The following is a 21,776-nucleotide window of genomic DNA, read 5'->3' on the forward strand; positions in this document are numbered from 1 at the left end:
ATTTCAAAGTTTACTATATAAATACTATAAAAATATTTATTTTTTCAATGTGGGATTTGAAACACTTTAGTATATATACTCTATGTTCATTAGAAAAAAGTTATGTTCTTTCAGTATGGTATAATAAAACTTTTTGGTTTAAATACTTCAATTTAGAAGAATAAAATAATATCTTTTCAAAGTGTGATAAAAAACGTTTTGAAATAATATTTCAAACTTAATTATTTACAATATGTATAGTTTATATTCATATGGATTGTTTATTAATTTTTTATATAAAATCTTAAAATTTTAAATATTTATTTTTAATTTTTTCGGGTTGACTAGTATAACCCAGGACCCGACTTTTTGGCAGGGTCAACCTTCATGCTGGATTTGATAACTATGGTTGCCATGAAAATATAACTTTAAAAAAATACAATTGAAAAGAAATAAAATGAAAACCAAAAAAAGATAAAATCTCCTCTCTTCTATTTTGTTTGGGGGTCTCTTTTAAAAATATTGATTTTTTTATATGTGTTTAATTTTTAGAGTAATTTTTCTGGTTCATCTATGGTTTTGATTTCATCTTTCATATAGATAAACTATGTTATTAAAAATAAAAATATTTATTTTTAGATGATATTCTTAATATGTATAGACTTACATGTCTTTTTTTATTCAATCAATTTAATGTTTTATTTTTCAAGATTTAATATTTTAATTTATATTTATCTTCTGATTTTTTAAGTTTTGTTTTTAGGTATTATTAATAATTTTTTATTTATTTATTAACATATATAATTTTTAGTTTATTTATTTATATATGTGTATAAAATTTTTAATTTGTTATATTTTCTGAAAATAAATCTACAGTAACTTAGAATAAAGTATTTGCCGTTGAAAAAAAGGCCCTATTTTAGAGTAAGGTGGCAGAAACCTATTAAAAGGCCCAGCCGTTTTTTTATTGTTCTCGGAAAAAATAGGAGGATTATTTACTCCAGTCTCTACTGCTGCCTTCCTTTTCCACATCGTCTACTGATTAAGAATCCCTAGTGTACCCGTCTCTCCTATCTGGTATCGTTGGGAAGGAGAAAACATGAATTTTTCAGGCCGGTGGTTTCTTCTTCTTCTTCTTTTCCGATCAGTTTCTTCCTTCATCTGTTTTTACTTAATCTGATTTTTCTTGTTCTGAATATTTCTTTACAGTTGATAGAATTCCGCCTCCGCCTCCGTTTTTGAAAAGGCGGGATGATGAATTGAAACTCAATACAAATTTAGCTGCTTTGAAAGTTTCTCTATCGGTTGTGTGCCTTGTTGCATACCACAGAGGTAGGTATATCATATACTAACTTTATGCTTCCTAACATGTATGATCTGCCTGGTAACATAAAGCTTTATGCTTTGCTGCCTTTCTGGCAGGTAGCGGAGAAAAGTGTTTTGCGTGCACCGGCACAATTGTAGAATGTGAAGGTGCAGCAGGAGATGATGGTAAATTCGAGGCTACCATATTGACTTCTGCTTCTCTCTTTCACTCTTATAGAGACCCTTCTCAAATCACGGTACAGCACCGACTTTATTATTATTATCATTGCCTTTTTAGTAGAATTGAAAATTTCTCACAATATTGTATTGCAATTGCAGGTTGAAGTACATCTATCAGATGGCAGTTCGTACGAGGGAGAGGTTTCAGCTTTTGATTTACACTACAACATTGCTACCGTCAAGTTCAAGCCTGATAAACCTCCTCAAAAAGCATGTCTTAAATGGATAGATGATTCTATGTCCTTACAACCTGATAATGATCACACCATGGTAGAGGCTAACTTTTTTAACCTTTGTCCCGGGGATAAAGTAATAGCTTTAGCCCGGGTGCAAGATCATCACCACCAGCTTCTTGTCAGTTCTGGTGATTTCAGGTATGCCAAAATGAACCTCGTCTTTTCATTTCTTATAGCAACGTTGGATATATAGGAGGTTAGTGTTTCAAGATTTCATCAATATCCTTACCATCACCAGGATATCTTCAATTGCATTTTTCTGCATCCTTACAATTACCTTTTATTGTTATATGTTTGCTTTCCAATCATAATTAAGCTAGTAGTCTCCTTTTCAATTCTAAATATCACCACTCTCCTCTTGTATTCTTGTATTCTTGTTTCTAACGCACCGTGGCGCACTGTTTTGACCACAACGTTCTAATGCACCGTGGCGCACTGTTTTGACCACAACGCTTTTTTTTCCGAACTAACTGCTGTGCTGTGATCTTACCCTACTTTCTTCCCATATAGTATTTATTGCTGCGAATTGGATTGCCAAGAGCTCCTAATGACAACTTGCGAGATTACTACAGTAATAACACTACTCTCTCTGTTTCATGCATTAATTTGTTTTTTGGCTTAGTCGGATCATGTATGTTTGCTTATATCTCATTTGTGTTACTCGGGCTTAAGCATTTTACCCTAGAGTATTTGTGTCGATGAAATGACCGTACAAGCATGAATTCCTTTTCTAACTCTTGTATTTGCACTTGGACACAACCTCATCTCTATCCAAACTAAACAAGCAACATATTGATAACAATGGCTGTTTGTAATAAACTCAACAAAGGTTTTTTTAGAGAAATGATGATGGAGAAATGCGAGAGATGAAGAATAGAGAAGTGTTAAAGTAAGCATGCTTCTTGCTTGGTTTGGTTAGTGATATTGTTCTCTGGAGAAGGTATTAATGACCAGTCAATTTAAGGCTCAAACTTTTCAAAACCCCTTGGTCTTTGAGGCTCAAACTTTTCAAAACCCCTTGGTCTTGCTTTCACTTGAAATAGATGAAATTGATTTTCCTTATTGCCTTCATTAGCATTCTTTCAATCTATTCCCAATTTTTATATACAAGCCACTACTGCCCTCTTGTTTGAATTTGGGACTACGAGTTACATAATACATGGAACATCTTTTGGGCAATAGGTCTCAATTCAACTATAATTGGAGGTTACATCATGCATCACATTCGTGTACTCACATCCAATATTTTAACACTTTTCAGTCAATTCACCATATTCAGAAATTTTGAATTCATCTTTTATAACTCTTGGGCCGATACTCGGACTTGACGCCCTGAATTTTGTATCTGAGCAGCATAGCTCAACACTCATCCTCACATGCTATGAGGAGATCAAACTCCAGTGTAGAGAAACTTAGAATGAGAGTATTAAAGTCAACTAGGATCACTGTAGAACTAACTACTAAGAGAAGTGAATGAGAGTATGAAGGAAAGGAGTGGTGTTTTTATGCAAAAAGCTTGTTTCTTAGAGAATTTTTTGTTCTATGACTATGCGATTTCACTTTCAAAGAGAGTCCAGAAGAAATATCCCCATAAAAAATAAAAATAAACCCTTTCAGAGACTGAATTTCAAAAGACTTTTAAGTTGTGCCTATAAAATTTTCACTGTACCCACCAAGTCCTACTACTTGAATTTGCGGTGAGCCCATAATTGTTGACCTTCCCATGCCTCATTTAAGGTACCCATGAAACAACTCTTTGATCCATTAACCTTGTTACAAAATGGAATTAACCCTCTTTTGTTATTTCATCCACCCAAGTGCAATGCCTAGACTTGAACCTCCTTTTGAAAGGGAAAACCACCAAACAACAAGTTTAGTGACTAAACTACAAGTTTGGTGACTAAACCATGGTTCATTAACTCCGCTTTCACCATAAGTTTACTGACTAAACCACAAGTTTGGTCACTAAATCATGGTTCATTAACTCCGCTTTCACCATAAAACGGTCTTTGTTGCTTGAGGATAGCAAGAAAGGGGCAAACAATTGTTTGTCCGGAGCTTGTTCTAGATTTGGCATGTTCTTAGACTGACTAAAAGATCTATGCTTTGATGTTATATATTTGATGAACTGATACCAAACTGTAGCATAAACTAGTTCTTTATTGTAGCATTTTATTGGGGGGCCACTCATTAATTGGGATGGAGAAGTCATCGGGATCAATTTCTTTTGGAAGGGCCAGACTCCTTTTCTGCCGATCAACATAGCTTTTAGATGCCTGGACCACTTAAATAAGAAAAGGTATGTGCCTCATCATTTTTGCAGAGTATTTATTGCTTTCCATGATATTCTGGCATGTTCATGGCACCGTTCCACAATTGATTTGTATTGAGATTCCTTTCATAATTTGTATACCCTGTTAACTTACTGATCATGTTGTTCTCAATGAGTTTGAGAATTCCAAATCTTTATATTTACTGGTAGATGTGGTATGGGGTGTGTGAAGAAATCGCCAGCCGAAAAACAACAATTCAATGTTCTAGACACGGAGGACAATTAAAGCTAAACTAAATTACAAGGAAAATTATTTAATTCTTCCAAAATCACCTGCTGCATCGTGGTGCACATGCTGTATTTTCTTTTCCCACCCAGGGTACTGCATGGGGAAGGAAGTTATTTAATCTTCTTCTTCTTTTTTTTTTTTTTGCGTGCACATACTGTATATTCTTTTCCCATCCAGGGTACTGTATGGGGATGGAAGTTATTTAATCTTCTTCTTTTTTTTGTCAATATCCAACCTGAAATAAGATATTGTGAAGAATGTTGGGTGCATCTAATGTTCTACAATGGCGTAGGAGTGTCCCTCATCCTTGGCTTGGGATGGAATTTATTAATCTTTATGCTGCTGACGTGGTCACTTTGGAGGAAATAGTTCAATTGTTCCCTCTTGTTTGCAAAGGGGTTATAGTTGAAGAGGTATGGTCTTTGCTGCGCTTTTTTATTTTCTTCCTCTTTATATTTTCCCCAAATACACTTTTGGAGCGGGTGTTTGCTCCATGGCTTGGTCCGTGATGTCCACTTATTATTTGCTCATATATTCAACAGTTTCATCCTTGAGGCCCTTTCTTCTATTCCATGATTTCTTTTAAGGCTTGTTTGATGAGGCAAATATATATACATGGACATGTTGAAAGATGATAGCTCTCGGAAATATTCTTTTTGTGCGTCTTGTAACTAGCAGCTTCCACACTTATGAAATCCTCATAACCCTGAGCCCAAAGCTACTGCTCAACTGACCATGCTGAATCAAATGTTTCTTCTTTGGGCTAGGCATCCAAGTTCATGCCCCCTGTTCGGTAATTATTAATGTAATTTTCTTTCAAATGGAAGCAATTAGGAGTTGAAATGATACAGGACAGCCAATGGGCTGTTCTGAATCTGACTTCAGAGGCTGTTTTAGGGCTGTTAGAACTGTGTTAATGTTGATTTCTGATGGAATAAGAGGAAGGACATGGGATAGATTTATGAGAGTCACACTTAGAGGATATATAAAAAATAAGCTTCACATCTAGGGTTCTTAGTTGTCATATCTAAGAGAGATAGACTCAGAGAATAAAAAACAAAGTGAAATATTGAAAGACTATATAAGATGCTAGTACTCCTAGTCCAACAAAGATTTAATTTTCCATATAAGAAATCTATTTAGAAGTAAGAACCTATAAAAGCTAATTATTTTAGAACCAGTAGATTACTAGATAGAAAATAACCCAAGACAAATTTTCAGCAGATCTGAATATTACAGAAATACTCTTGTCTATAAAAAGACATTAATCTTGCTTCTTTTGTTATCTGCATCATTTTCCCCTGGTTGGAGAAAACTCGACCTTGAGTTTTGAAGTGTCCAAGCAGCAAAAATCACATAGCTTGCAATGACATCCTGCTGCAATGCAACACCACTGATATAGGAACTGGTTTGTTGGTGACAGTAGTGATAATATGAGTTTTGTTCTATCAATTTGACTATCAAAATCAGGAATAGTGGCCATTTGTGTTGACAGCAGCACTTTGTCCTCGATATCCTTGCTTTCATAACTTCGTGCTCCTCAACTTTTTTCTTTTGTTCATCTACATCAAGTGTAACACAGGGTTCTTTAGGCTTTGTAATCGCCTGATTATAGATTGATTTATCTTCTCTTTGCTCTCCACGGTGTCGCCAATCTGAAATTCCTCACTTTCTTTTTGAATCTTCCATATGGTAAACAACACCAGATTTTTCTTATCAACAAAATCTTGCTACTCTGTCTCTTTTTTGTTAATCAATGTGATTTATTTATTTTTCTCAAATCCATTTCCATATCAGTTAAAAAGAAAGAAAGCAGGCAGCACACTCTGTCCTGCATCATAAAGTTCAAGGTTTGGTCTCATTACAAACCTACACAAGTATTTGTGAGTGTTGTATTTCCATGGAAGGGTATTGTTCCATCCAAGGCATTTGTGTGGAGAGCTGCGTTACAAAGGAGACCAATGAGAGGGATTTAGGACGCATTCTTGGTGTGCTGTTGCATGTCATAGTGGATCCCAATCTTCCAAAACTAATAATTAATGAATTTGAGAAGCTGGCTTATAAATCTTCCAAAACAGTAACATTGGAGCACTTGTATCAGGTAACGGAAGAGTCTCCTGCTGATCGTGCTGAGATACAACCCAATGATGTTATAATTAAATGCGACAGAGAGGTGGTTAGCTGCTCCTTAAAGGTACGTGACTTTAGTTGCTTGGGTGTAGAGCACCCTGCCTCTCTTGTAGTGTTTTTATCGTTCAATGTTTGTCCCAGAAAAGGGGAAACAAGAGTGAGTTAATCTTCTTTTGATTCTTGGCGTCAGTTCTTTGGAATGATTTGGGACAAGGTTGGGAAATCTATGGAGCTAGAGGTGATGAGGGCAGGTGTTTGTGGGCCTTTGAAGCTCGCTATATTAGCCGATGACCTTCTTCCAGACAGTTATAACAGGTAAAATCCCTTTCTACAGGTAATATATATACGACTGAATTGTTGAAGGATGAAATTAATATATATATATATATATATTATAATAAATAGTGTTTTGTGGGTTTTGATTAATAATAATTAATAATTTTGTAACTAATGAAATTTTATATCAAAATTAAAATTTATTTTGTTAATATAGAGAGAGAGAGAGTATTTTGGTTAGAAGAACAAAAATAAAGATATAAAAATAAATTTATTTTTAAAATAATTTTAGAATAAATTTATATTATTTTTATGTTGCATCAGATTTCATCTCTTTTCTCTCAAAATAATAACCAAATCTTAACTAAGATTGAGCTCACTAATCACAACTCAACCCATTTAGAAACCAATGTTTTTAATACAAAGCCCGCTATTTCTCTCCAGCCCATAAAATAAATTTGAAGCCCATCGCATAGTGTAGAAAACCCATTGTTACTCAACAGCCCATAACATATATTTGAAGCTCATCACATTACGTGGAACTGAAGTCATTGTATTTGTTCCCCTGCGACCTGTAACATAAATTTAATGTCCATCCCATCATGCAGAACATGTCTATAGCGTGGTGCATTGTCTGATTTAGCAATGCCGATTGTGCGAGTCTCCCCCCTCGGTCTGATCACTCTCCCCTGACTTCTCCTTCAAGGTAAGCTTGGTTTTCATTTTAATAAAGTCATAAAAAACAAAGAAAAAATAAAAACGAAAAAAAAAATACAGCTAACTGTTTCACTGTGCACTGTGCACTGTGCAGTGCACAGTGAAACACTAATGCATAAAAGGCGTGGGAAAGCTACAGTACTTTCCCACGCCTTTTAGAGTATTAGTTAATAATAATTTCACATTGTACCATGGAAAATGCCAAATGCATGAAGAGCTATACCATGTAAAATGCATGAAAAGCAGTATCATGTGCATGAGCTATTGTTATTTAATATGTGGGTGCGTCGTTTAAACATTAAAGTATTTAGTACTCTCTCTCTCTCTCTCTCTCTCCTTTTAGAAGATGGGTTTAAAAACTTATTGGAAGGTTACTGAAAATCAAGGATACCTTGATGATCTTAAAGGTAGTCAATTAAAAGAATTTTTCGACTGCATGGCTCCAACAGTTGTTCACATTGATAATAAAGATAAAGGCAGCGGCTCTGGTGCTATCATCGACGAGGGTCGTCATATTATCACCTGTGCTCATGTGATAAAGCATGATTTGGAGCCCACAATCTTTAGAGTTTCACAAAAAGGTGGAAAGAAAGTACCCATATCTAAGCATGATGAAGAAAGTGATCTTTGTGTTTTGGAGTATCAGAAGAAGAAGAATAAGAAAGTTGATTATGCTGAAGTGTATCTTGGAGATGATACGGTTAAAATTGGGCAAGAGGTCTACATTATTTCCATGTCTGCAAGTCTCCCTCACGTCTTCACTTGTGCAAAAATCACTGGTTACGGTACCTATGGTACCCTTGGGTTCGATTTCGGCAATAAAAGTCAGCCGATGTTTATGGTTAGTGACATATCAATTGTGTCGGGTAGCTCTGGAGCTCCGGTGTTTGATGCAAGAGGGAGAGTTCTTGGGATAGTAACACATGGACACCTTGGATATAATGTTGTGAGGAAGGTTGTCGGAAATGATGTTGTTTAAACTTGAACCTTTGCAGACTTATAGCTTGAAAAAAAGGTCTGTATATCTTAATTAGTTCATCATGTGATCGAGACGAGAGGGTAGAAATTAAGATGGTTACTGCTTCTGGCATTTTGAAGCAGCACTTGTGTGTTCTGCTAGCTATGGTTGATTTTGGACCTTTTCCAGTTCTAAAATGGAGTCCTCTTCGATGTCAATACCTCTGTTGCTGGCATCTTGCTTGTTTCAATGAACACATTTTTTCTTTTGCTTTGTTTATTGAACTAATTAAGTTCTCTAATAATTGAATTTCCAATATTCATTGTGTTCCCGACTCATTCATTGTTTTTTTCTTTTGCTTTGTTTATTGAACTTTTATTATTTTCAGTTTTATGATTCCAAGTTACATTACTATATCTTTTTTTATTTTATTTTTTTGCATTCTCTTGCATACATGAAGTCTCAAGAAGTACTCGGGAATGAATTAAAAATACATCAAAGAGTTAAGGCATGTTTATTTTCTCAGGAGTGATTTACTACAAATAATTTTTATATTTATTTATTATTAGAAAATTTCATCAACAATAAATATTTTCTAGTGAAAGAAAAACTTGGCTTAATTTCTTGAAAAATATTTTTTTTTATTTTAATCGGAAAACACTTTCTAAAAGTTATAAAAAATTTAAAAATACCATATTATTTGTTAATTATATTAAATTTGATCATCGAACTTTTAATTGTTATATATTTTATTTTGAATCTTTTTTTTACAATCTCATCCCTTAAAATTTTATTTAATTTGATTTTTATATAAAATTTGGTACTTATTTTTTTAATTTTTATTTACTTTTTTCTTATTATTTTTTAATTGATTTTTTTCTTTTAGATTTGGTTTTTATTTTTTTATTGCTATTTATTTTATTCAAAATAATTTATAAAATTATAATTGTTTTTAATTTCACCATCTTTCAACTTTTTTATCAGTCAGATTTCATCTTTATTATTTTAATTATTATTTATTTTATTTAAAATAATTTATAAAATTATTTTTTTCAATTTTATTCTCATTCAACTTTCTAATTGTGAAATTTGTTTTTCATTCTTTTAATAAACTTGAAAAAACTAAAAAACTAATATATTATTTTACAATTTATTTTTCATGACATGGTTAAATATTGAAAAATATTTCTTAACTTATTTTTCATAACACTATCAAATATCAAAAAATAATTTACTTTTCAAAAATTAATTTTTAATGAAATCACTTTCTAAAATAAAACTATTTTTTAGCAAACAAACAAGATTAAAGATTAAAAGCATGTTTGGTATTGTAATAGCGACTATTTAAAAAAAAATTATTATATTAGTTTTTAAATTTTTATTTTTGATATCTGCTATCTAAAACGTTAAAAAAATATAGTTTAAAGTGAAGAAAAAATTAAACGCTTAAAAAATGGTATATAAACATGATATAGGTCATGCTGGCTTTTAACTAGGATCCTAATGTTTTAAAATATTTTTAAAAAAAATTATTTTTTATTTTAAATTAATGTTTTTTGATATTTTAATATTATTATTTTTATATATTTTAAAGAAAGATACATGTTTAAAAACATTTGTAACTGAATTCTCGTACACCCGATCCTTCAAGATCGGCATAAATTTGAATAATTTATTTCCTTCGATCCTGATGGGTGACAAGCTAGCGGTTGAAGTTCTATCATTTGTTACTAAATTAATCATCTAAACGTAAATATACTGCGTGATTGATGGGCGGCGGCTAGCAATCTGTGGTTTTGGCAACTGAGCTGAAGATCAAGCAACGATTACATCTATGGATGATCATGGTCTTCGTCATGGACGGGATCGGGGAAACGGATTTTAGGCAAGCTTGCAAGCAACGATTACATCTATGGATGATCATGGTCTTCGTCATGGACGGGATCGGGGAGAATCATCATCATCATCAATTGAAATCCAAAATCAATGGAGAGAGTATGATGCTTGGCTGCTACTCGTTTGCTTGCTTGCTTGAATGCTGTTTTCTCGTTTGTATAGCAGTGATTTATGTGATATATGTGATTGATCGATTGATTAAATGTTGTAAAAAGCAGGATTCAAGATTTACTTAAAGAGAGGTTGATAACACAGGATGATTTCCCTTGGAAACTGCCCATACCCAGCAGCAGCGGCAATGTTGTTGTTGAAGAAGAAGGAACGTTATTGAAATATGTGGGTGGGGTTGATGTAAGCTATTCTAAGGAATTAGACTCAGCAGCAGCAGCAGCATCAACGGCAGCATGCGGATGTGGAAGCCTTGTTGTTTTGGATGTCACCACTCCCACTCTGCAAGTCGTCTACCAAGATTTCTTTCTCCTCACCAATTTCGATGTCCCTTATATTCCTTCCTTCCTTGCTTTCCGAGAGGTCAGTAGAATCTATTGTTATCATTGCGATTCTTTCTTTCCTTCTTTATTTATCATTGATGATGATGATGATGATGATTTTTAGGCTCCAATACTGTTACAACTGTTACAGAAGATGAAAAAAACTGACAATCCATTCCACCCCCAGGTCAGCCAATCCACAATCCTCTTTCTTTTTCATTTCATCCCTCCCCTCCCATCCCCTTTATGAATATGATAATCTCGTACCATATATACCTTCCATGCATCATATGTATCGATTCCTACTCTCTTGCCTTGCCTGTTAATTAAGGTTTATCTGAAATTGAGGTTGTCTCTGTTTTATTCAACAGTTACTGCTTGTTGATGGCAATGGCTTGCTACATCCTCGAGGCAAGTTTCTCTCTCTCCTTTTCCATTGAATCTTCATTTCTTTTTATGCATTGCATTACATATAGCAAATAGCAAATAGCTCTCTTTCACAGGTTTCGGCTTGGCTTGCCATCTTGGTGTTCTGGCTAAAATCCCCACCATTGGCATAGGAAAGAATGTAACTAACCTCGTACTACTTCTCAATTACGACTCTTTTATTACCTAATGCTAGCTATTGTAGCCACCATTAGTCATCTAATTAAGTTTCTCGTTGATTTCTTTAGGGTATTCGCAATTCAACTTGCCTTTCTTATTTCATCTCTTAACTTGTCCTTTCGTTAAGAACTTTTCCCTCTATTTTCTCGTTTGTATGTCTTAGCTGCATCATGTTGATGGTCTCACTCAATCTGGAGTGAGACAGCTTCTTCAGGCCAAAGATAATAGTGGTGAAGATTTTATTACTTTGACGGGATCCTCTGGCTGTGTATGGGGAGCGGTAACAGATTTTACTCATCATCTTCTTTTTCTAACTCAGCATAAAAATTTCATATCTGAGTGAGACCATATATTTTATTCAGAGCATCATCTTCTCTTCTGCTCCAGAAGTCTTTTTCATGACAATGTTCAAATCTTTATGTCTTTGATTTTTTTTTTCTTTAACAGGCGATGAGATCAACCAAGGGCTCATGCAAACCCATATATATTTCAGTTGGTCACCGTATCTCTCTCAATACTGCCATCAAAATTGTGAAAATGATTTGCAAGTATCGAGTGCTGGAGCCTATCCGGCAGGTGAAACCTTATAAATTTTAAAGCTTTGAAAGTGTCACTCACTAGTGGTATTTTCTCCATGAAGGATTTGGTAGTGTTATTCAGACAGAATAGACAATGAACAAACTAATATTTAAGTCAGCATTTACCACATCCAGACTAGTTTAACTGTGATTCTGTTGTCTTGCTTTTGCAACTTAATGAAAGGCCAATAAAAATGATGTGAGAGTTCTCCTAACAGTAGTGGGATTGACCCTATTGGCCTTTAGCTATTATATTTGGCTGTCTCAAATGAGATAGCTGTTGGATGAAAGCTCTAATGTCCTGTAGATCATGAATCTATGATGAAGATCTCTTGGATTTTCTTTTCAATTGAGCTCAGATGTTGTCTTGTTCATGGAGAAGCATTCTGTCACAATAGCTAGCTTTTCTATTTAATTCCTATTGAAGCCTGATGCTAGTTTAGTGATTTGAAATGTCATATTTAGTGAAGGTAAGCACATGGTTAAATGGGTGGTTAGTAGGAAATCTCATTAAGTGGCCATGAATTGTTTGATGATTTGCCTTGCAAGGATTTGCTGTAATCCGTCTCAAATATGACAGTGCATCTGGTCTCAAACATTACTCTCAAAGGCCCTAATTTATTCGATGGTCATGTTCCATATTTTACTGAAAGCTGGGAGGTAAAAGAGATTAATGTAAAAGTTGGAGACTATGCGTTTAACCTTAGCTCATAACCTTGAACTGTCAAATGCTTGTGACTCTGTTCTTTTCTTTTCCTTTTTTTGTTTATGCATCCTGTTGGGGGACTATGCTGTTTTATCTGGGCATTACCATATTGCTTTAACTGCAGGCTGATATAAGATCAAGAGACCACCTTCAAAAGAATAGCTGTGGGAATGGGGGAACATTGCACTAGCTTGAATTTGGTGAGGACTTAATGTTTTTTTTTTTTCTTCACTATTTATTGTCATCACTCTTCTACTGAGAGGTGATCAAATAACCAGAATTGAGTTTGAATAGATGGCAGGTATGAGGGTAAATGGGCACAGGGAATCAAAGTGGATATTCCAGAGCAGGGGAGAGAGCGACAAGACTTATTTGAGGACACTCTATGTACATGCTGCTGCTCTAATTCTTGAGATGCTGATAAGCTCCTAATTCTCGGAAAAATTTATGTTTGAGAAGCCAGAGATAATTTGGAAATATGTTTTCCGCGCACATTTTTTTCAGCACTTATATGTGACACTCTGAGACTTCTATTTGTCTCAATGGCACCTCTGGCTCAGTGTTGCCCACCAGGATACTGATGTTCTTGCTTCTTCCAGCTATTGGGTATACCATAAAGGGATATTAAGAGATGGAATACTCCACTGAGTGAAAATCTCGTTGCATCAGTTCCTAAACTTGGACTTTTTAGATTGAAGGTTGGGGCAGCATTTTGTATTTAAACAAAACCCGAAGGAACTGTAAGTTAACAAAATCTTTGGATAAGATTGATATGGCTGATTATTTCAACATTACCTCATTGGCTTGTAGTTGACTAATAAATCCCAGGACCATGTTATTTTGAGTTCATTAATGTTATAAGAATTGTTTATTTGGGGAAAATGCACGGAGAAATTGACAGTTTTTGGAGAGGAATTTGTAGGCTATAGGCTGCGGGTTTGGATGGTGGCAATTTTGAGATGCAATGCTGCACTAATTTTTGTTTTCTTGTTGTTAGTGTTTGATGAGACAAACACTCTTGACCATTCGGTTTAGACAATTTTCTCCTATTTGCTACAGCAATATATATATCTCAGGGAAATTAACGAAGTCCTAGGTTAGTCTTTCCACTTTACTCTTCGGGTTGTATGCTTTTTTTCCAATAAAAAAATTAAATACATATGCTTTTTCAATGTTTTTTTATATAAAAAATATCAAATATAAATTTAAAAACTTATACATGCATTAAATTAAATAAATCAAAAATTATTTATGTCAATAAATAATAAAAAAACACTAATAAAAATTAAATATGTATCTATAATGGTTGTGAATCAAGATATTTAATTTTGCAAAGCCTATTAATTTAATTGTATTTCTTGATTTTGTTTATTAAAAATATTTTTTTATTTTATAAAATGATAGCATATATATATATATATATATATAATTGATTGAATAAAATCAAAGAAAAAAATAAAGTTTTTTTTTATTATTAGAATATTTTTAAAAATAAAATTCAATTATATAAAAAATTAAAATAAATATATAGATGAATTAGAATAAATAAAAGCCAGCTCAGTGCCTGACTTGTTTAGCAAGGGCCTGTGCTCAGCCTTAATATTTTTTTTAGTAGATGATAAGTCGTCCGTCCCATTTTTTTGGGAAAAAAAGCCCGACAATGTGTCATTTGACTAGATTCCAGCCAATTTAGTGGCTGAAAAAACTGGTTCTATGTTTTATTTTTAATTCTAAGACTCATTAAATGACCTTACAAAGAAAAACCACACTAAAAATCAAAATCAAACCGAAATTAAAACTTTTTTCAAGCTCATATTTGATTTTTTTAAAAGCAATTTCAAAGCACAAAACACACTTAAGTGGAACTCTTCTCATCAAATAGAAATCTTTAACACCAAGATCGATTATTTTGATGGTCAAAATTGATGCCAACACTATTTTTCTCTCTTTAGTGCCAAAATATGACAACCTCTCTTTCTCTCTTTTCTCTTAAATTAGGAACATAAGAAATAACAAAAATAAATTTTTATACCAAAATCGAATTGAAAAATTGTTGAGGGACTGAATATGTATAGTTTGTAAACTTTTGTGTGAACTTTGAAACCATCACCTATTTATAATGTATTTTGTACTTTGATCCCTTTCTTTCAATTTTATCCTTAATCAACAAATTTGATTTAATTGTCCTTTAATTTGACACAAAAAGGTAAAGACTAAATTGAAAAAAAAATTGAATAGCAAATCTACAGTAAAATGTGAAAGAGTAAATAATCAGTAAAATGTGAAAGAATAAATAATGAACATGTGCTAAGTATTTTGATCACATCTTTTAGATTTGCTTACTAGTTATGTAACCCATTCTTTGTTGTGGGCTATTTTTTTTCAACAAAAACAATTATATACACAAGCTTTTTTAACATGTATTTGTAGAAAATAAAAAAAATTCATGCATACATGTAATAAAATAAATCGACAACTATATGTGTTAATAAATGAAAAAAAGTCATAAGCAATAACTAAAAATAAAAATTGAAAAAATTGAGAGATAAATGTAGATTAAGATATGTTATCTCACAAAACGAGATATTTACCTAGTTGTGTTTGTTAAATTTGTTTATTAAAATAAATATTTTATTTAATCAAACATATTCATGACCTAAAAAACTAAAAAAAACCATTGTAAAAGTCAAAATCAACCTGAAATAAAAAATCTACCTAAACTCTTATTTGTTTTTTTTTACAAACTTTAAAGTTAAAAAAACACCTAACATGAACTCTCATAATCAAATACAATTATTTAACACAAATATCAATCGTTTTGATGGTTTAAATCGGTATCAATGATATTTGTTTCTTTTTACCGCTAAAATTCAGTAAACTTTATCTTTCATTTTTCAAATCTAAGACTAAAAAAATAAAAAAATAAAATTTTTATACCAAAATTGAATTGAAAAAATATTGATGTGCTGAATATGTGTAATATTTAAAGTAGAAAGACTAAATTAAACTTTTTGTATGAACTTTAAAACCATCACCTATTTGTGGTATTTTTTCTACTTTAATCCCTGTATTTCAGTTTTATCTTTATCTAATAATTTGATTTAATTGTCTTTAAATTTGGGCAAAAAAAAAAAGAGAGGAAGCAATCGCTCAAAAAAATATTTAAAAATTAAATGATTTTTTTTATAAATACAAGAGAGAGCATACTTTAAACACCGCTTTTTAGTTTTTTACTTAATTATTATTATTATTGTTATTATTGTCCTAAAAGTCTTTAACAGGGGTGGCTGTTCGATTGACATTCCAGCCACTGCTTCTTTTCAACATAAGAATGCGAGTAATATTTAAAATTTGATTTTCAGAAGTGATCTTTCATTTTCACAAACACAGAGGACTTATTATTCATGTAGGAGCTGATTCAGAGTTTGGTAGGCATTTGCAGGCTATCTTCATTCATGTTTGGATGCGTGACTATTTCGAACAGCAGCATGAGACCAGTTGAGAATTATCCTGTTGTGTTCCAATTGTTTAGTTCTTGTGCTTAATGACTTAAAAGTTCCAGACTCAAATTCTCAATTTAGCTCCTTCTATACATACCAATCAAGGAAATACAAGTAACAGTCCAATACAATCAGTCCCCAAAAATCACAAAAACGCTGAAAGAAACGCGACGGCAAACGTTACAAAACTAGACATTGAAAACCCTCTTCCACCTTCAACACCAGATGTGACTGTTTGACTTTGAATCATGATCCTAAATTTGCAAGTCCCGGTGGATGGGTCATTGCTTGTAACAACCGAAAGATTATTTGGGAACCTACAAGCACTTTCAAGCTGATTGTTCTGCTGGTAGTAACTGTTAAATGCGTAGGAGATGTTGCCCTGTGCACTTAAATCTCCACAAGAAGTCCCATAGCCCAGACTAGTACAGTCTGCACTAGCACAAGCATAACTCACACTTGGTGCCACCTGCGGATCGTCAAGACTTGCTGATGGAGACATAATACACCATTTCTGAGCTAAATAGCTCACACCCCTTGCTGGTACCAGACCATTTGAATTCGTCGTCCCCAGGCTAAGTGCATACTTAGGCTGTCCATCCAAGTAAAATAATCCCCAGTGTCGCTCAAAATTACCAGGCTGAATGCTTTTGGCATCCTCGTCGACGAGACTAAACAAGTAGGCATCCACAGGAGCAGGACGCATGGGGGTTCCCTTACCAGCATTGACATTATTCATAAACCCTTGGTTGAACTGCTGTGCATAGTTCAAGTTTGCATTTTTGTCTCCATCGGTAGGCCATCCAATCTCCCCAATGACAATGGACAAGTTTCCATATCCATTTTTCTGCAAGGCCCATACAAGGGTGTCATGATTCGCATCGAACACATTGTCGTAGATTTTTCCACCATCATTCAAGGAAGACGAACTACGGTTGTTGAAGAATGCAAAGCCTAGGGGGAAATTAGGATTAGTGTAAAGGCTTATAAAAGGATAGATATTGACAGTGAAGGGAGCCCCATTGTCGCTCAAGAACTTGACAATCGACAGCATGAGATCTTGGATGTCTGAGCGGAAGTTACCATCGGATGGCAGATTTGTGGGACTCTCATATACATCAGCATTGAGGGGAACGGTGACTTTCACCCGAGTGTCTAGTCCGGCTTTCGTTAAAGCTGATTGGATATTTTGAAGAGCAGGAAGAGTTATTCCCAGAAAGCTTCCATTGTATGCTGACAAGAACGGCTCGTTTCCAACTGCAACGTACCTTATAAATGGCTCAAAGTTACTGGCGAATAAATACCCCAATACAGGAAATGCTCCACATATAGTGCAACATAAACACCACATAAGCAGAGCCAAAGCAAGCTGATATGGGATGATTTGGTCATAGTCATGATCACTTGTTTCTTGTTACTCGACACATACTTGGCTTGTGTAAATCAAGTCAAAATATATTGATCGGCAAATAAATCCAAGTCAAAGGAAGAAAAATTAAAAGGGAGGGGAAAGGAAGGGTTTGATGGATTACCTGATGTCTACGCCACCAGAAGAGATATGGGAAGAGACATTCTTGGCCACCCAATTCTCAGCAGCTTGTTCACTATTAGCCAGAGTATAGAGCATATCATTGGGGATGCCCACCATGATTTGAATCCCAGAATTAGCGAAAGCATTTAGAGTAGCTGAATCAGCATCGAATAGCTTAACCTTCTGAAAACCGTTGTCTCTGAGCATGCTAACCACCGTGGAAGGCGGCAGAGGATGTGTTGCCTGAGTTCCCCAGTTGACTCCAATACCACTTACAGAACTCAGCAACAGCAGCAGTAGTTGAAGAATATATAGGCAGCACAAGGCTAGACCAAGAGGTCGTTGCCTTTGCCTTGTAGACAGCGCCACTCCTTTGACCAAACCCATGTTGTTACGTATGTAGTTGAGAAATTAAGACAATATCATGAATTGATCCTATGGGTCATAAGAAGAAGAAGACGACGATGACGACTATAATATGATAGATGGATGGATGGATCAGCAGAGTTGGTTAACTAATTAAGGAGCTAGTTTGCAGGGTGATCAGAGAAGCATCCAAGGCTTGCTACAAAAAGAAAGGAGATCGAAAGAAAGGTGGAGGCAAAGAACGTGATCAGCAAAAATTGCAAAGCTTAAACAAATTGCTCAAGCCTTGATTAAATTATTTTCATATAATAATCATAATTTGATGTTGAATAACCAGACAGAGCAGTTCTATTATTATATCTGTTTATTTATAGAAAAAAAAGTTTTATTCTAATAATTGTTTTGTTTAATTAATATATATTCGATATAACTTACATGTAATAATAAAAGAGTGGGGGGAGACTACCTTACAATAGAACCTTGTTTTGTTCTTGTTCTAATAAATAAGGAGATTAATTGATTTTAAAATAAGAAGAAGAAGAAACTTGGTGAGTGCTTGCACGATGGACGTCCATTTTGATTCGATTAACTCTAAGCCCTAAAATAGACAAATTAAGAGCAAGTATAAAGTAATTAAAATAAAGTAGTTAGGTGCTGGATGATGTAACTAGAAGAAATATACAATACACGGGGACGGTGCACCCAACCTCCTAATTTAAATTATCTGTTTGTTTTCATATATATATTCATCACTCTTCAATCCATCCATCGAGCATGCAGGGTCATCATCGTGTTAATAAATATTTATTTTTTATTATTAATATAAATATTCGGTTAGCTTGTATTTACTTTAATTAATTTTATATATTTTTAAATTAATAATTATATAAATTTAATAACTTTAAAATTTATAATGATAAAAATAATAATTTTTTAAAAATAAATTTAAAATCTTAAACTATTTCTCATTCTTATCAAGTTATGTTAATGATTATGTTAATGAAAATGACTGCTTAAAAATACTGGAGAGTGCAAGTCCATTCCATTGAGCTCTTCAGCTTAATTACAAAATTAATTAACGGCCCCACTCTGGCGTCAGGATGCTCATTCGAGGATCATCAGAGATGGGCTGGGCCTTTCCAACCTTAAAGGTTCGTCAAAAGCCCAGAGTCCATCTTATTTACTGACGGCCTGTTTGTGTCAATAAGTCAAGATGCCGTAGGCCCACGTGTTCAAGAGCATCTCACGACTTGACATCAAAGAATGCATAGCCTTTTCTTCCCATCACTTGAGAATATAAGCTGCTCTGACAAGACTTGTTCTACCCTCGGGATTTGAAGGAGGAGTAACAGCATAAGAAGGCGGGTTTATGGGACCAAATACCAGATTGAATCTGCAACATAAAATATTTATCAGAAAATGTTATGTTAGAGCACTTGAGCAGCAGATACATATTTTGGGGACTGGTCAGACGCCATGTGGCACGGATCATGAAACGTCCACGATTCTTTGAACAACAGCACCAAAATGTCATGATGGACCGAACTGTACCGGTATAAAAACAAGTACACGGTATTAAATTTTTTTTTAGAGTAACCCTCCCCTGCTCCATCGTTCTCCCCTCAAAATCTCCTGCTGTGTCAAGTTTCCACCCACCATCTCTGGTCTCTGCCCTCTCTGCACTCGGTGAAAACCCAAACGCAGCCACACAAGCCCTAAAACAGCGACCTCTCCTCTCCCTTCTACCATCCCCTCGCCTCATCTTCCATCTCCAGCACTTCCCCGCTTGCAGCGGCAGTCTCTCCTCGGTATGTTTCTTATTTTATTTTATTTTATTTTTACATGCTGATTTTTAACTTTTTAATTTTACAGACTTGTGTTTAGGCAACCTAAATGAAGAGAAAAAACAAGTTAACTTGATTGCTTAAGAAGAGAGCAACATGAAGAAATTAATTCCGCGATTTGCAGTAGATGAATAATGGTTGTTTTTTTAATTTTTATTTAAACATTTAATACCTTTAATTTAAAGAAATTAAATCTAGGATTTACAGTAGACTAATTTAACATCTTTATATAAAATATTTATTAAGGTGGAATAGTTAAAACCCTGTGGTGAAATTATATCTATAATTTAAAGAAATTAAATCCGTGATTTGATTTTATTTTGGTTTTGTGCACTGTGGTTACCCCTGAAAAAACCCAAGCTAAAACCCTTTGTTGTTGAGAAGAAGAATGTACCCCAGTATTTACTGTTGCGAGATGAATTCTGAGAGAACCAATTAGCAAAGAATCCAATTGATGAGTTAATATGGCAGTGGCCTTTCCAATTAACATAAAAATATGAAGAATGATAGAGGAATGAGGAAGGCAGAAGGGGAGGAGAGATAGAGCAAGAGAGAAGCATGATAATTGCATTGTATATTTCATATTCCTTCTGTTACATGCAGTGTTGTATTTATAGGAGTGGGTAGATTCTAGAGTCTGTTATTTGAGGCACACGAGACTCTTGTAACACAAGGCTGATGCTGGCAATGAATTTATTTAAATGGTGCGTGTAACTAAAGAGCTGTTTGAGCGTTATTGAAATGCCATCGTTTCATCAATGATCTTTTGGTTTAAATTCCTTTTCCCATTACTGTGCTTCCTGGTTCACAATAATACCTTCCCCTTTAAAAAATTTTCTTGACCTCAAGGGAGAACTGTGGGTGCCTCATCAGAAGGTCATCAGCAAATTCCTATGTGGCTTTGAATGTGATAAGGTCTTCCAATTAACTAAGACTTGTGTTGCTGCGTGATTTTGGTGCTTGACCATTCTCTCGTATCAAGAATGGCTTGGGGCTGCAACTCCGGGTCTAGGTTTTGGGCTAGTAAGTTGTCATACACTATCTTATTCCTTGCATGTTGCTTCAATTGGGAAACATGAAACACTGGGTGTATAACGCTTGAACCGGCAAGGCTAGGTTTGTGTGCCACCGCCCTTATGCACTCAATTACTTGGTAAGGATCATAGTACTTGGCTGCTAACTTGTGTGAACCCCTCCTGCTCACTATTTGTTACCTGTAGGGTTGTAATTTCAAGTAGACCTAGTCTCCCACCTTGAAGATGCGTTCATTACTCTTTTTGTTTGCTAGTTGGATCATGCGATGTTGAACTAGAGATTGTCTTTGATAGTTTTAAGCCTGTCTTCCCTTTTTATTAATTGCTTGTCAACAACTTCTATGTTAGAATCCTTAGGCAGATAAAGAATGTGGATTGGAGGATCTTGACCATATAGAACTTCAAAGGGTGTAGACTTGAATGACGAATGATAGTTGGTATTATACTATCATTTGGCTAATGGTAGCCGTCTGGACCATTGATCGGGTGTCTTGCTTGTTATGCACCTCAAATATTGTTCTAAGCACCGGTTCACCACTTCTGTCTACCCATTTGTTTAAGGATGATAGGTTGTTGAATGCAACAATTGAACGCCTTGGTAGGGGAATAAATCTTTCCAGAATTTGCTTACAAACACTGGGTCTGTCACTTACTATTAAAGCAGGTAAGCCATGTAGTTTATAGATGTTATTCATGAAAGCATCTGCCATCGAAGCAGCTGTGTAGGGGTGGGATAGAGCAATGAAATGTGTATACTTACTGAACCTATCTACTACAACCAAAACAACATTCTTTCCTTTGGAGTTGGGTAACTATTCAATG

General features: G+C 34.3%; 3 protein-coding genes and 1 long non-coding RNA gene across 4 annotated transcripts; 3 read left to right on the forward strand and 1 right to left on the reverse strand.

Annotated features, from left to right (window-relative positions):
• The first annotated feature begins 943 nt into the window (after window positions 1–943).
• Window positions 944–7,975, forward strand: LOC105117717 (putative protease Do-like 14). Its single transcript, XM_011015468.1, has 11 exons — window positions 944–1,091; window positions 1,189–1,311; window positions 1,402–1,541; window positions 1,624–1,898; window positions 2,271–2,331; window positions 3,929–4,059; window positions 4,614–4,734; window positions 6,423–6,515; window positions 6,642–6,766; window positions 7,336–7,433; window positions 7,894–7,975. The coding sequence occupies exons 1-10, from the start codon at window positions 1,079–1,081 to the stop codon at window positions 7,346–7,348; spliced, it is 1,095 nt and encodes a 364-aa protein (XP_011013770.1). The 5' UTR covers window positions 944–1,078; the 3' UTR covers window positions 7,349–7,433; window positions 7,894–7,975.
• Window positions 1,147–13,561, forward strand: LOC105117716 (endonuclease V-like). Its single transcript, XM_011015467.1, has 10 exons — window positions 1,147–1,172; window positions 10,285–10,397; window positions 10,517–10,829; window positions 10,914–10,976; window positions 11,161–11,200; window positions 11,293–11,357; window positions 11,559–11,675; window positions 11,843–11,971; window positions 12,804–12,879; window positions 12,974–13,561. Exons 2-9 carry the CDS (start codon window positions 10,315–10,317, stop codon window positions 12,867–12,869), a joined length of 876 nt encoding a protein of 291 aa, XP_011013769.1. The 5' UTR covers window positions 1,147–1,172; window positions 10,285–10,314; the 3' UTR covers window positions 12,870–12,879; window positions 12,974–13,561.
• Window positions 13,562–16,220: 2,659 nt separating this feature from the next.
• Window positions 16,221–18,658, reverse strand: LOC105117718 (glucan endo-1,3-beta-glucosidase 5-like). The gene is made up of 2 exons (XM_011015469.1): window positions 17,712–18,658; window positions 16,221–17,447 (listed from the first exon to the last, which is right to left on the reverse strand). Exons 1-2 carry the CDS (start codon window positions 18,095–18,097, stop codon window positions 16,325–16,327), a joined length of 1,509 nt encoding a protein of 502 aa, XP_011013771.1. The 5' UTR covers window positions 18,098–18,658; the 3' UTR covers window positions 16,221–16,324.
• A 706-nt stretch (window positions 18,659–19,364) lies between these two features.
• LOC105117719 (uncharacterized) lies at window positions 19,365–20,679 on the forward strand. Its single transcript, XR_840793.1, has 2 exons — window positions 19,365–19,884; window positions 20,281–20,679. It is a non-coding gene; the product is annotated as an uncharacterized LOC105117719 (long non-coding RNA).
• The last annotated feature ends 1,097 nt before the right edge of the window (window positions 20,680–21,776 follow it).

The sequence above is a fragment of the Populus euphratica genome, unplaced genomic scaffold, assembly GCF_000495115.2.
Source record: "Populus euphratica unplaced genomic scaffold, PopEup_1.0 scaffold1518.1, whole genome shotgun sequence".
In the NCBI taxonomy this organism is placed as follows: domain Eukaryota; kingdom Viridiplantae; phylum Streptophyta; class Magnoliopsida; order Malpighiales; family Salicaceae; genus Populus; species Populus euphratica.